The following is a 14,607-nucleotide window of genomic DNA, read 5'->3' as shown; positions in this document are numbered from 1 at the left end:
TGATGGCGCTGCTTTAACTCACTGGTCTAGGCACCTCTGAAAATGGGAAGTCTCACTGACTGAATCTCAAAAACATAATGGCATTGTTGATATGCAGTCAGGAATAGAATGGTATTTTGTGTTCTGTCACTGAAAGCCTGTACTCATGGATACCTTTCAAATCTGCATATTTGGGAGAGCAGCCTAAACAGATGGCAGGGGAGAGAAAGGGGTTAGGAAACACAAGCTTGAGGACTTCACTGCTATGAATTGAGACCTGAGATCTGAGACCCCTTCGGTTTAGAAAAAGCTTCCAAAGAGAAAAGTCTGGGATCTCAGTTTCCTCATTGTAAAACTGGATAACAGTTGCACCCACAGAATTGCAGTGAGGATAAAAAGAGATAGAAGTTCACACAAATGCTTAGAACAGAGCTCCACATGTTTTAATATATAGGCATTGATGGCATAATTAACATTGATATTAATATTAGTGACATTAATATTAATTGATCTATTTCTCAGTTACCATCATGTCATGGAAAAAAAGAATGACACAGAAACAATTGGTGTTGCCAGGGATGGTAGCAGACACCTGTCATACCAGCAATTCAGGAGGCTGAGGCAGGAGGATCACAAGTTTCAGGCCAGCTTTGGCAATTTAGTGAAGTCCTAAATAACTTATGGAGACCCTGTCTCAAAAAAAAGGGTGGGGGGGGGCTGGGGATGTTGCTCAGTGGTTAAGCATTCCTAGGTTCAATTCCTTATACCAAAAAAAAAAAAAAAAAAAATATATATATATATATATATATATATATATATATATATCTTTTTAAATTGCTGAATACTTTTAAACATATGATCAGTCTCTTGTAGACCACGTAACCTAGATACAAGGAGTCCTGTTTTCCTAGGTGGCTTATAGCTCATCTTTCACTCACTTTCTCTCATTTGGTTTCACAATAACTGAGAGGAAGTCTTTTTTTTTTTCACTGTGTTGAATAGATGAAGAAACTAAATGTGGCAAGGGAGAGAATGTGGATTACAAAGCTAAAAGATGGCAGAGGTAGAACTTGAACTTCGGTCTTGAGCTTTGCTTTTTTTAAAAACTGCATTTGATTGTTTCAGGAAACTATATGTACAAGAGTTACACAGAGATATTGTACATCTTACAGTAACCGATTTCTGCTGACTCCAAATTACAGTGAGATACATTTTGTATTACTATCTATTGCACATTCATACACAACTAAAATTGAAACAAGTTGTACAGAATGCTTTTTTTTTCCTGCCACACTTTGATATTTTCAATCCTATTTTGTTTAATGGGGGAAATAAAAAAGATGCTAACTCCCTCTACTAAATTGATTTTCTCACCTGTTAATGGTTACAATCTGCATCTATAAACCACTGCATTATAGAAATTACCAAGAACAAAATGAAATCATCACTCAGATATAGATTGTTTTGTTCAGTAGTAATTCCAGCGTCTCTTCATACTGGAAGGCATATAAATTTGCAGAAATGGAAACCAGATCTTTGGGTTCTATGAGAAGAAGAAATGTATTAATTGATGGCAATCTGTGGTAAGTGGTGAAGGACTGACTTATCTGAAATTCCAAGGGAAACAATTCTGGAGCTCTTCTTGTAAGAAAACTTTGTACTGGGGAAGTCTAATGGAGGCAGAAAAGCCAGAAAGATAAAGAGAAGTATGAGAGGCAAGAAGTTCACAAAACAGGTCAAGACCAGTAATAAATCAGTTTTCAGTAGTGGGGACTTTGAGGCTAGCTTATTTAGAGTCTTGTCACTAAGCTGAGAAGGGGATAGCTCTTACTCTATAAGCGTTATAGGAGAAAGGATATGAATAGCAGGTGGATTATAGAAGAGAAAGCACAAAATCTAATATATATATATATGTTGAGATGATTATAAAATTAATAATTGGATAGGTAAGTTAAAATAATAATGACATTACTTTATACTAAATAGTCCAGCAAATATTGGAAAGTTGAATAATGCCAAGGGATGGCCAAGAGGACTTAGATGCTTGGCATCTTGCTTGTGGAATGTGGACTAGGGAAGCCATTCTAAAGGACAACCTGGTACTTCTTAGGCCCATTAAGTCTACACAGATCATAGGAACCAGAAATTCTGCTCCTGGGTATTTATCTAAAATAAATTCTCACACAGATTTATCAGAAAACATGAGGTCAAGGGAACCAGCCACAAAAAAGGACAGGAGGAAAACAACTTTATTGCATGTTGAAGTTTGCCTGAACCAGATGGGGAAAAGGGTAGAAAGGAGTTGTTGGGGCAAAAAATAATTAAAGATGATTCTAGACCTCCCTGAGTGCCTGGGAAGAAGCCTGAGAGGGAGGGGTGGGTGATCTGGAAGGAGGATTTGCTGAAGAGTTCACTTCAGGACACAAGAGGGTAGAACTGTCAACAAGTAGCTGCATAAGAAGTAATAGTCCAAGGACAGGCCTCTGGGGAACATCTTGTACCACTAAGGGATCTGATGGGAAGGTTGAGAGAAGAGTTTTATCCTGAAACCAGAGGAAAAATGTGCTGAGAAAACTGGACCAGATGATTTCTTAGGTCCTTTTAAGCACTAATATTTTATAGTTCTATTAAATCCATATCACAAGTCTATTAATAGATAAATATTTTAGTAAAAGGAGCATCAGGGTGTATCAGAGAGTGCTAACTTATATAACCCACATAAAAGTTTCTTCCTTTGTAAAATGAGGGCAATATTTATTTACCTTGTGCTGTTTTGAGGATCTGAATATTCATAAATATAGTCAAGTCTGCTGGGAATCTATTGGATTCTTCATAACTTCATGCATATTTGGTTTAGTACGAAAATGTCTAACCTTGCAAACTTGTTCAATACCCCATCTTCAACCAGCTGTCTGCTTTGCTCTCTAAATTCTAGCTCTAGTGACTCCCTTTCTCAGTGATTGTATAGCATGTAAGAATTAGATTGGGTGAAATAGGCAATAAATACATCATCTTTGGTTTCTATGTCACTTCATGGCCTCACCTCAATTCTTTCCACATAGATCTTTTCATTTGATCCTTAAATATTCTTATGAGAAAGGCAGGATTTCTCAGTAACATTATAGATAAGAAAATTCAACTATAGCAAAGGTATTTGTCAAGATTTATGTAATCCAGACTACCATCTGATTATTTAGGGGCAGGAGATTATATTTGTGTTTATTTTTAAAAAGCCAACAATTTAGAATGTTCAATGGAGATAGCAAAAAACCACACCCGTAATCATTCTTAAATTTTTGTGAACATTCTTCCTCTATCCATCCATATGTACATAAATGCCAGTTCTTTTGGCTCAAGTAGAGAAATAACAAATACACTAGTAGCTAGAATGAAAAGTACAGAGTGAGAAGTTTCAAGGGAAGAAACTAAGAACATAGTGAAAGATGACTTAGGGTAGCTATCTAGCCTGGGTGTCTGGGAGGATACTGCTGCTAGTCAGAGGAAAGAACCCAGAAAGGGAACGTAAGCCTTCAAACTGGAATAGTGATATTTTATTAATAAGTGGAACATTCAAGTGCCACTATGACCACTGTAAAGAAAGTAGTCCCATAGAAAGAACTCCATAATCATTTTTGTTTATATATTCTGGTGGAAGTCCTTAATTCCTCCAGGAAGGGAAAGAGTAGGCACGGGCTGGCTCACAGAGAGCACTTGGGTAGAAATTATTTGTTAGCAAACCAAATAAATAGATTTATGTTCTTCACTGTTACAAATGGTTAAAAAATAGCACTATAATCCTTGCTGTTACAGATAGTTGAGATAATTAAGAGAAAAGGCATTTATTAATGCAAAAAGATGCATAATTACATGTTCTGTAACTTGGCAATATTCAGGGGCTTAATACAGCTAACAAAGGATTCAGTCATGCCATATCATAATCACTAGTGGAATTGATAAAGTGAAAGCTGAGGTCACTATTAAAATCATTTTAAAGAGGGTATATAAAAAGATGTATAGTGGTGCCAGGTATAGTGGTACATGCCTGTAATCCCAGCATGTACCACTGGGAGGCTGAGGATGGAGGATTACAGGTTGGAGGTCTCAGCAATTTAGACCCTGTCTCAAAACACAAAAGGACTGGGACCATAGGTCAGTGGTAAAATGCCCCTGGGTTCAATCCCTAGTACTAAAGCAAAATAAATAAATAAATTAAATAAATAAATAAATGAATAAAATAATGGCTTTAAAAAAAAAAACCTGGGTCTTGGAGAAAGAAGAAAAAAAAAACCATATCTATTGATTACAAAAGTCAATTCTGTATGATTGAAAGTATAAACCAATAATAGTAAAACAAACTGACTACATTTTACATTCATCTTTTGTGTTTTCTCCAAGTGTTTTGGCAAAGAAGTCTATTTTACTTTATTCTGCCTATAATTTTTTTATAGGCAGCGGTACTGGGGATTGAATTCAGGGGCACTGGACAGCTAGGCCACATCCCCAGCCCTATTTTGTATTTTATTTAGAGACAAGGTCTCACTGAGTTTCTCGGCGCCTCACTTTCGCTGAGGATGGCTTTGAACTGTGATGCTCCAGCCTCAGCCTCCTAGGCTGCTGGGTTTATAGGCGTGGCCACCGAGCCGGACTATAATGTTTTTTACTACGTAAAATGTATTAGGATCATCCACTTGTTTCCTTTTTCCTCAAAGAAAGCAAAATTTAACATTATGGTTAAAGAAATTGGAACAACATATTCAGATTCTACTTATGTTTTAAAGAAAAACTGTTAATGTCTATCAAAATCACCTGGAGTGCATGGCTTATTAAAATGCAAATTACTCTGCCCCAGGGTTTTTCATTCAATAGGTCTGGGGTTGGGGCCAAGGATTTTGTATTTCTAAAGATTCCCAAGTGATCTGTGTTGCTAAGTTAGAGACTACATTTTCCAAACCTCTAACTTCAACCAGAGACACAATTCCACTCCCCTCACCTTTTTTAATTCTTTGATTTCAGAATGTTGTGTACTACTTTAGAGCATCTCAGTGAGGGATTCTGCATTGACTTTAAAGTTAAAAAAAAAAAAAAAACAGTTATATTTGAAATATAGATACTATATAAGTTAGTTGTTGGTGAGATTTTAAAAGGAAAAATGAGGTATCTTGAACATAGAAGCCTCTTATTTCTTAGCAGGACATCTTCGAAAATGTTATTTTTGCCATCCCATTCCTGCTCCCACCCTCATTTACTGTCTTCTCCAGTAGGATGCCAGGCATTCTGCTTTTTTCAGAAAGTGAAACAACCCCCCCCCAACACCTCCCTATGTCCGAACTTTCCCGTTTCCCAGCACCAAGTGACTTCTATAGCATTAGAATTCCTATAGCTATTATTGTCTGTATTGAACTTCTTATGTGTATATAAGTATATGTATATATTTATGTATTGTGTATTTATTTTTTCCTTCCCTGTTTTTTTGGGAAGTTCCTGAAGGACAAATCTTGTATCCCTTGCCTTGCTGGCATCTCCATTGCTAAGCACCATGTTTTAAACCTAGTTTACCCTCAAGAGTTTGTTGCCAATAAGAGCAGCCAATAAAGTAATAATTAATCTTTTTGGGCTATGACAGAATTTCTTCTCTAAATTAAATAGGCCAAATTTTGCTGTAAAATCCTAAGTCCATAATACAAAAAGCAAACACACAACAAAACAAAACCCCACAACTTTACATGCATATGTTAATAGTTCAATGCTTAATCCAAATCAGGAAAGTTTAGGACAAAGGAAGTATAGAGAATGGCTTACTGTATTTTGCCCCATAGACAGAATAATTTGGTTTTGCCTTGTCAAAATTAAACTGCACCATGTATATTGATGGTGAGCGTGTTCCTGCAGATGCCCCATTCTAAGCTAAAACAGGTCCTAACAAGTAAGTCACATATCTGAATCACCTGTTTCTTGAAGACTTGTTTTCAACAAGTTATATAGTTTGCTCAACTTTTAGAGAAGCAGCTTAAAATGTCTACCAACTGTATACCTTTCAATGTCACACTGAAAGTCGATTGTCTCATAGGCTCTTGACTAAATTAAGGGGTCTTTTTGTTGAACACAAGAATCAAAGAATACTTTTCAAACACTTATTTTTAAACCTCCAAAGAGCTCATCTCTACCCTAACTTTGGTTTCAAATGGTTGATGACTGGATTGGGCTTTGCTAGCTACAATACACATTGTACAAGTTAACTGTATACATGTTACAAAAAAACCTATACAGTGTGAATGGGCTCTAAAGGACTTGAACCCCCTTCCCTTGTGAAGTGGTGGAAAATGAGGGCCCCCCCCCAAACCAACTCTTCATAAAAACAAGCTTCGAAAGTAGTCCTTAGGTCTAAAGCACGTTCATTCCCGATGAATAGTAAGGCGGGGGGGGGGGGGGGGGGGAGGGGAAGCCAGAACAAATGACAAGCCATCCTTGGCTACCAAGTTGAGCCCTCAGGGATTTTAACCTTCTAGGCAACGCTATCTTCACATTGTCAGTTCAGATTGTGGACTTAAACAAAACCCACCTCCCGATTTCGTTGGTTGTTACACTTTGCTAAGTGCTCAACTCATTTTTGTAGAGGACATGGTTGGCCCTAAAAAGGGCCTTTGGAAGTGAAAGCGCAAAGCTAAGACGGCGGTTGAGCAGGCTTAACCTCCGAAGCCGTACAGGGTGCGCCCTTGGCGCTTAAGGGCGTAGACCACGTCCATAGCAGTGACGGTCTTCCGTTTGGCATGCTCGGTGTAGGTGACTGCGTCCCGAATGACGTTCTCCAGAAATACCTTCAGCACACCGCGGGTCTCCTCGTAAATGAGGCCGGAGATACGCTTGACACCCCCACGCCTAGCAAGCCGCCGGATTGCGGGCTTGGTGATGCCTTGGATATTATCTCTCAAGACCTTACGATGGCGCTTAGCACCGCCTTTGCCTAAGCCTTTTCCGCCTTTCCCCCTTCCAGACATGACCAGTGCAGTCTTGAGAACAGCTCTTGCCAGCGTTGAGGGCGGCTTGCCATTGTTATACAAGAGGATCGGACCAGATTGAAAACCGAAAGCGCGCCGGCGGGAAGATTTCTAATTGTTCCAGCTCTCTGAACATTTCGTTATTTCCTTTGTTCGCTCTCTTCTGCTTTCTACAAAGCCCTCCTTCTTTTTGTTTTGCTTTTTTTAAAAAAATCAATACTCCATAGTTCCCGGGAAAATTCAGATCCCAACATAAAGTTTCCAGATTCCACAGTCTTTATGCTTCTGTTTTTCCGTCTGTGGATTTCTGGAAGGCATTAAATTGAGTCTAAGCGGAAAGATCTGGTGGGAGAAGCTGGAGGAAGAGCACATGGGGTTCAGAGATGTGCCGGATTCAATTTTAACCATGGTTTCAAACCCCCTGACTGCATAAAACAGCAACTAAAACGGTTCCAGAAATTTTGTTGACGGACTCCAGGGTAGCAGCACTGGGGATATGTGTAGAAGGGCAAGGGGAGGGAGAAGTTTGTTGTAATTTTCTAGTCTTTGTACTATTTTGTTGGTTGGTAGGCACAATATTCCAATTCAGCCAGAAGTCAGATCCTAGGAAAACTGGTCTCAGGATACTGCCAAGCCTTCTCTTGGAGGTTAGTGAACCCCAATGTACTGTCGTCCAAAGCTCTTCAGGGTATATGAAAAATAGAGGAGACTGAGGGATAGTCTGCACATCTATTTACAGATCCTCTAAAATCAACACTTGTTTTCAGCCAGGATTTAAGCGTCCAAACTGTCCGGGTTAAGACACCCACCCACCTCCCTAGGAGCTAACAATCTTTGTTGAATTAAGTTTTGCAAGGGGGCTTTATGCCCAGAGTCATTACCAGAAACTGCCCTAAAAATTGACTGGGGCCTTGATGTTAGCATGTTCATTACCAGGGCCCTCTGTAGAACCACCCATGCAAAAATGTTTTGATTTCTGTACCAGAAAGGTTTTTGTTTCCTGAAAAATTTTTATGATTACTATTTCTTTTTAAAAGTTAGATGCTTTGTTTCATCTCTTGGCTCTGACTACTTTCAATATTCTGATGAATCCTAGTTTAAAAAAATCTATTCAGACTTCTAGGCTCCAGACATATAGATTCAATCATTTTAAACCCAAAGCTGAAAATCTCCCAAAATCAGCATGCTTCAATTCAAAACCTCCAAGGTATGATTCCTAGGGGTAAGGGGATTCAACCTCCTTCCAATAATCATGCTTTTTTTTGTCCATTGAATGGATGCATCACTACATCCATATTCCTACATGCCTAAACCAAAACCCTAGAATTCAAATAGATCTCTTCTCCCTTGTCTGCTTCTAGGTAGAAAAACACTTGCTCTTTTCTGACCCATTAGCAACTCTTGCAGAATATCACATTATTTTACATCCCTTCTTATCTTACATACTCCCCTCTTGACTGTGTGTTCCTTCCTGGAAGTGGTTTTTGTTTACTTTTTGTAAACTGACATGTAGTTCAATAGTTCAGTATTCAGTATATGCTCAGTAATCATTTATAGAAAAAATAGTTTCTAATTTAATGACTTTTAAATATTAGTAAGAAAGACATTACTAAATTGCAACATGATAAATATAAGCCAAGGTTCACAGAAATGATAATTTTGGTGTCAAAGGGGGAAAGGAGTAAAAGATGTGTATACATTTCCCTTCTGAAGGGATAAGGATATGCTACCCCAAAATTGCCACTTTGGCACAAGAATCATTTTGACCTGAAGGCATTTGAGTTCCTGAAATCACTTATCTGTTTAAAAACCGAGTCTCCCAAAGAACTCAACATTTTGTTTAACTCAGTTGTAAATTTCTTTCATGGAGGCAACTCTAATTTTCTCATACATGAGAAGTTGGTTCCACACCCAAACAGACATTGTCATAGAACCATAATATTCTGTCTTCTACTCTCCTAAGTGCTATTTATTTTTCAAAAAAGTCATTTGCTTTCCCCTTAGTGTCCTTCCTCTCCTCTTCCTTTCCCCTATTAAGTACACAGGCCCCAGATTCTAACCACCTTTCTGAGTTATCCATCTTGGGAATGCTGCCATGTGTATGCTCAATATTTACAAACTTGTTTTTCTTTTATTGCTCTGTCTTTGTTATGGAGTCAGTTCCAACTAAGAACCTATGGGGAGTTGAAAAAAAAAAATTCTTCTTCCCCCACAATTCTAATAAAAAAGAAAGTCCTCAAAATATATGGTTCTTAACCTCTCTGCAAAATGTAGCTTAGATATCATGAGGATGGCTAGTGAAATAAAATCTCTTTACATATATATAGCTTTGAAACATTTCTTGATTCTAAAAAAATTACTTGATTCTACTATATTTCAGTAGGATATGTTATATAATAAAGCTAGAAATCATATAACTTCTAAGTTGCACAGTATGATCAGTAAATGTTAAGGACCAGTAGAATGGAGAATGTTGGTGAATTTTTATCCAATGGCAGGATATTGAAGGAGTGAGTTTATTTCAGAATGGAATAAAGAAAGAAGCTTAAAATCATATGGCTTCGCAATTTGGTTCAGGACTGAATAATAGTCAAGATGAAAGCAAATGAGGCCTAACCAATCCACAAATCTATGATTCAAATGGTCTCAGTTTGGAATGCTTATAACTCTGGGGGTACTTGAAGACAAAAATCAAACATAAGCTGTCTTCTCATAATATCTATTTTAACTTAGTCCTTTACTTTTGTATTAAAAATAAACATAGATATATACAAAACATTACATGCCTAATAATTATTAAAATTTTCTTTGCTTGTTTATTTCCAGTATGGAAAAATTTAAGCTCCTCATGTCTGCTTCCCACACCCCCACCACAACCCATGCTAAATAATAATGTAACTCAAGTTCTTGACCTTCAAACTATAGGCATTAAGAATTTCTGATGAAAAGCTGGACATGGTGGCACATACCTGTAATTCCTAGTGACTAAGGAGACTGAGGGAGGGATATTGTAAGTCAAGGCCAGACTGGGTAACCTAGACTCTGTCCCCCCTCCAAATAAAAAAAAAAAAAAAAAAAAAAAAAAAAAAAAAAAAAAAAAAAATTAAAAGGGTTGGGGATGTATTATAGATCAGTTGTAGAGTGTCTCTAGATGTAATCCTGAAAAATGGGGAAAAAAAATTTTTTTTAAATCTTTCCTGATGAAAAAATTTCAGAAGGAGGAATATTCTTTCTCTCCCACAGTTGAAGAAAATCAGAGGTTCATCATCATCAACCTGCTTCTGATAAAATGATAGAACTTTCATAGGAATGTCACTCTAGTGTTCAATATGGGGAGTAGGTGATATTGAACTAATATGTATCTGAATTCTGTATTAAAGGTGATTTCTAAGGGTATAGTTACATCAGAGATTATTGTATTCTGAGAAAGATTATCCCTAGCCCTTGAAAGTTCACCATGCTGATTCTGATTGTTTTATTTTATTTGTTGCCTTAGAATTAGTATTTAAAGTGATATCTCTGTTTTATTTGAGAAGTAGAAATTCTTAGAAGTTTACTTTAAAAAAAAAAAAAAAAAATTAAACCAGAGGAAGACTTTAAACTTTCTTATTCTCTGAGTTATAAAAGTAAAATATCAGAAAGTATCGGGTGCAGTTGGACAGGCCTGTAATCCCAGCAGCTCCTAGAGGCTAAGACTGGAGGATGGTTAGTTCAAATCAACCTCAGCAAAAGTGAGGTGCTAAGCAACTCAGTGAGACCCTATCTCTAAAAAAATACAAAATAGGGCTGGGGATGTGGCTCAGTGGTCAAGTGCCCCTTACTTCAACCCCTGGTACCACCCCCCCAAAAGTAAAATAAATCCCATGACTCTTGGATTCTGTATTTCAAAATAATAGTTCCCTCTTATCCTCATGCAATCAAACCATCCAATGTGTCTTAAAAGTGTCCATTGAACTCTGTGTTATTTCAGAGTTGAGTTTAAATAATATAGTATAGATAGAATAATTTTTAAACATGGAGTTGCACTCACTATATTGTAAGTCATTACAAAATCACCACAGGAATAACATTTATTCACATTAGTCACACTTTGGGATGTCATTTTAGATCTCCCTAAGGAGGTTGCTACCTGTGAGGGATCCTTGAAGAGATTAAACCAATAAGTTTTACATTGTGTGTAAAGTTCAGAAAACCCCCTTAAATCACTTTGACTTTGATATCAGAAGGGAGAAAATAATTCATACTGACACCATTAAGGTAAGTTTTAAGCATCTTGGACCTGCTTTTGTTGTTAGGTTTGAGCTTTTATAAAGCTTTATGTAATGCTTTTTCAATAAAACAAGAGATTAAAAGTTTTGTATTACCTAGTTAACAACTTTACCTTATCGGTAGTAACCTTTAAGCATTGTCTTATGACATGCACTTTCCTGAACAACAATTTAAAGCATATGAGTTAACTAAAGGCAAAGGATCTTCACTGTCCTTGTAGAGACTATAGGAAACATTAAACTTTTAAGGGTTAGAAAACATTTTATCTTCATTGAAGAAAATGTTCACAACTCAGTAATCAATGAATAAAATGTTTTGAAACTTTATTTAACTTGTCATCTAGCTGATTAGGACTTGATTAGAAACTGTTCCCTATTGTAAAGGAGAAACTAATATGTCTGGTCTTATCTATCTTTGACCAAAAAGCGTTTCATCTGCAGGACTTAATTGGCCTTTGGTGTGGGGATGGAGACAGAATCCCGAGGAGGTAAAAAGTAAAGAAAGGAGGAAGTTTTAATATAACATTGGTCAGCATACTGAAGATCAACAAGGCTTTGGTCGAGTTTAGAAGTCAGATAAATATAATTGTTTATTCCTTCCACTACAAAGTGTTTTGTTAAGCATCATGATATAATGCATCTAAGTACTGAACATAGTAAAAAACGCTAAATAAATGCTATGGGAGGAGAGTTACAGTAACAGGTAACTTGAAACAAGCAGAAACCTGGTCCCATGCTTTTTTTTTTTTTTTTTTTTTTTTTTTTTTTTGCAAGAAACCTGTTAAAGTGAGCAAAATATTTTATAAATTATTGTTACAAAGTTACACCAACTTAAAGTAAGGGTCATTAAAAAAAAAAAGATATTCGTGGTCGACAAACTGTAGAGGAAGAGGGAAGGAATAAGGGAAGAATGGTTAGTTTAACAATCTTCTCTCAGTAAGCAGGATTGAATTCTAGCCAATGAGATCACAAGTCTAGAAATTCCTCTCTTCCAGCCCAATCAAGGCCGGGCTGTGTCTACAAATAAGACTGCTTAACATTTCCTCCTCGTTTCCCTAAAACCGGTGAAGCATGGCCCGAACCAAGCAGACTGCCCGCAAGTCGACCGGTGGCAAGGCCCCGCGGAAGCAGCTGGCCACCAAGGCGGCCCGCAAGAGCGCACCGGCCACCGGCGGCGTCAAGAAGCCGCACCGCTACCGGCCGGGCACCGTGGCCCTGCGCGAGATCCGTCGCTACCAGAAGTCCACGGAGCTGCTGATCCGCAAGCTGCCGTTCCAGCGGTTGGTGCGCGAGATCGCGCAGGACTTCAAGACAGACCTGCGTTTCCAGAGCTCGGCGGTAATGGCGCTTCAGGAGGCGAGCGAGGCCTACCTGGTGGGCTTGTTCGAGGACACCAACCTTTGTGCCATCCACGCCAAGCGCGTGACCATCATGCCCAAGGACATCCAGCTGGCCCGCCGCATCCGCGGGGAGCGGGCTTAAATGATGTCCTGAGTAGCCAATATAAAGGCTCTTTTCAGAGCCACCTACGTTGTCAGCAAGAGCAGCTGTACCAGCCTTTCAGCTGTCCACGCCTGTACACCAATATTTTGAGTAGTAAAGTCAGGGAAAACTCCCTCGTGGTGGATGAGGAATCCCAACACCCAACCTGTAATCTGGTTCTTTGGGTACAGGAGTTTATCTTGGTACGGGTCAAGCCTCCTTTACTTGCTGGTGTAGCTTTTCCTATTGTGTGAGGGAAAGTCTTTGAGCGAAAACAAGGGATGCCCTGAGCCCTGATAATATTGAGGTCAAGACCGGAAGCGAGTTCTTTAGTTTGTGTTTAGGAATTATATGAAGCTGGTTTGTAACGTGATAGGTTCTTTGTTGTATAATACAAGGAATACCTACCGGTTTTTAAAAACGAAGGGGTTGAGAGTATCCTTAAAACCTACGAAATATGAACGATGCAAAAGCAAGGGGTAGTTAACTTTATCTAGTGCTCTAAAAATTCCGCATAGAAATACACGGTTTAGTGAAAATTCACTAGCTGAAAATACCCCAAAGAAGTGAAACTACCGCTGTACGTAATTTACTGGTTAATTTGAAATGGAATATTTTGATTGGTTGTTAAGACTTTTGTTCTAATGACCACTAAGGAAGGGCAACCAGAATCTATTATTTACATGGACTCCGCCCCTCTATGACGACATTATTGTAAATTAACCAATAAAAAATGCAGTACTGTGGGAGTCTTCATTTGCATACCCTCTCTATAAGTAGCGCGTAACCAGCTGGTTCTGTTGTAGTCGCTGATTACCTCTTTTCAAGTGCGTTGTTTCTTCGCGGACAGAAACAATGCCAGATCCAGCGAAATCTGCTCCTGCTCCCAAGAAGGGGTCGAAAAAGGCTGTTACGAAAGTACAGAAGAAGGACGGCAAGAAGCGTAAGCGCAGCCGAAAGGAGAGCTATTCCGTTTACGTGTACAAGGTGCTGAAGCAGGTCCACCCTGACACCGGCATCTCGTCCAAGGCCATGGGCATCATGAACTCGTTCGTCAACGACATCTTTGAGCGCATCGCTGGCGAAGCTTCTCGCCTGGCGCATTACAACAAGCGCTCCACCATCACTTCTCGGGAGATCCAGACGGCAGTTCGCCTGCTGCTGCCGGGCGAGCTGGCCAAGCACGCAGTGTCCGAGGGTACCAAGGCGGTCACCAAGTACACCAGCTCGAAGTAAGAGTGCACAAAGAATGCGATAGATCAACTACTTTACCCCAAAGGCTCTTTTCAGAGCCACTTCAGTTATCGGAGAAAATGGCTGTAAACACAAAGGGGCTGTTAGCTTTTGTTTAGGTGCGATGTGACGGTAGTCACGAATACATTTAGGTTTAGGATTAGGAAATTAGTATTACCCAAATGAATGTCTCAGTAAAGTCCCTACCAAGTCCTTGATGGAAGCTTTGGTATAATAGCTAGGGAAATAAGGTTTGATTACCCTTTCAAAGAGTCTTTGGGAAGAGGCGGAGAAATGTCAAAAGAGTGACTGTTTTTAGTCTTCACTAGTTTGGAGGCCTTTTTTTTTTTTTTTCTTTTTCTCCTTTCTTTTTTCTGGGAATTGAACTCAGGGGCACTCTACCACTGATATATCCCTACCCCTTACAATACTTTTTGAGGTCGCATCAAAGTTGCAGAGTCTGGCCTTGGTCTCCCAAGTGGCTGGAATTAGGTGTGCCACCACGCCCGGCATCGTGTTTTTGAGAGTAATGAACAAGCTGGGTTTGTTCTCTACTAAGTAGATGAGAAGTTGTCAGTTTCCCAATTCCCTACTCCACTGTTCTTCAGTTTTTCAACCTATTTGTCTTTGTCCTTTTAGGCATGTCACAA

At 38.8% G+C, this 14,607-nt stretch overlaps 3 protein-coding genes across 3 annotated transcripts; 2 read left to right on the top strand and 1 right to left on the bottom strand.

The window, feature by feature from the left end:
- Positions 1–6,504: 6,504 nt before the first annotated feature.
- On the bottom strand, positions 6,505–7,896 carry H4C14 (H4 clustered histone 14). The gene has a single exon (XM_079108083.1). The coding sequence runs from the start codon at positions 6,972–6,974 to the stop codon at positions 6,663–6,665; it is 312 nt and encodes a 103-aa protein (XP_078964209.1). The 5' UTR covers positions 6,975–7,896; the 3' UTR covers positions 6,505–6,662.
- Positions 7,897–12,284: 4,388 nt separating this feature from the next.
- Positions 12,285–13,127, top strand: LOC306642289 (histone H3.2). The gene has a single exon (XM_079107941.1). The coding sequence runs from the start codon at positions 12,314–12,316 to the stop codon at positions 12,722–12,724; it is 411 nt and encodes a 136-aa protein (XP_078964067.1). The 5' UTR covers positions 12,285–12,313; the 3' UTR covers positions 12,725–13,127.
- A 378-nt stretch (positions 13,128–13,505) lies between these two features.
- H2BC18 (H2B clustered histone 18) lies at positions 13,506–14,290 on the top strand. The gene has a single exon (XM_079108005.1). The coding sequence runs from the start codon at positions 13,580–13,582 to the stop codon at positions 13,958–13,960; it is 381 nt and encodes a 126-aa protein (XP_078964131.1). The 5' UTR covers positions 13,506–13,579; the 3' UTR covers positions 13,961–14,290.
- The last annotated feature ends 317 nt before the right edge of the window (positions 14,291–14,607 follow it).

The sequence above is a fragment of the Sciurus vulgaris genome, assembly GCF_902686455.1.
Source record: "Sciurus vulgaris genome assembly, chromosome: 1".
NCBI classification, from domain to species: Eukaryota; Metazoa; Chordata; class Mammalia; order Rodentia; family Sciuridae; genus Sciurus; species Sciurus vulgaris.
This window is presented reverse-complemented; position numbering and strand designations above follow the sequence as displayed.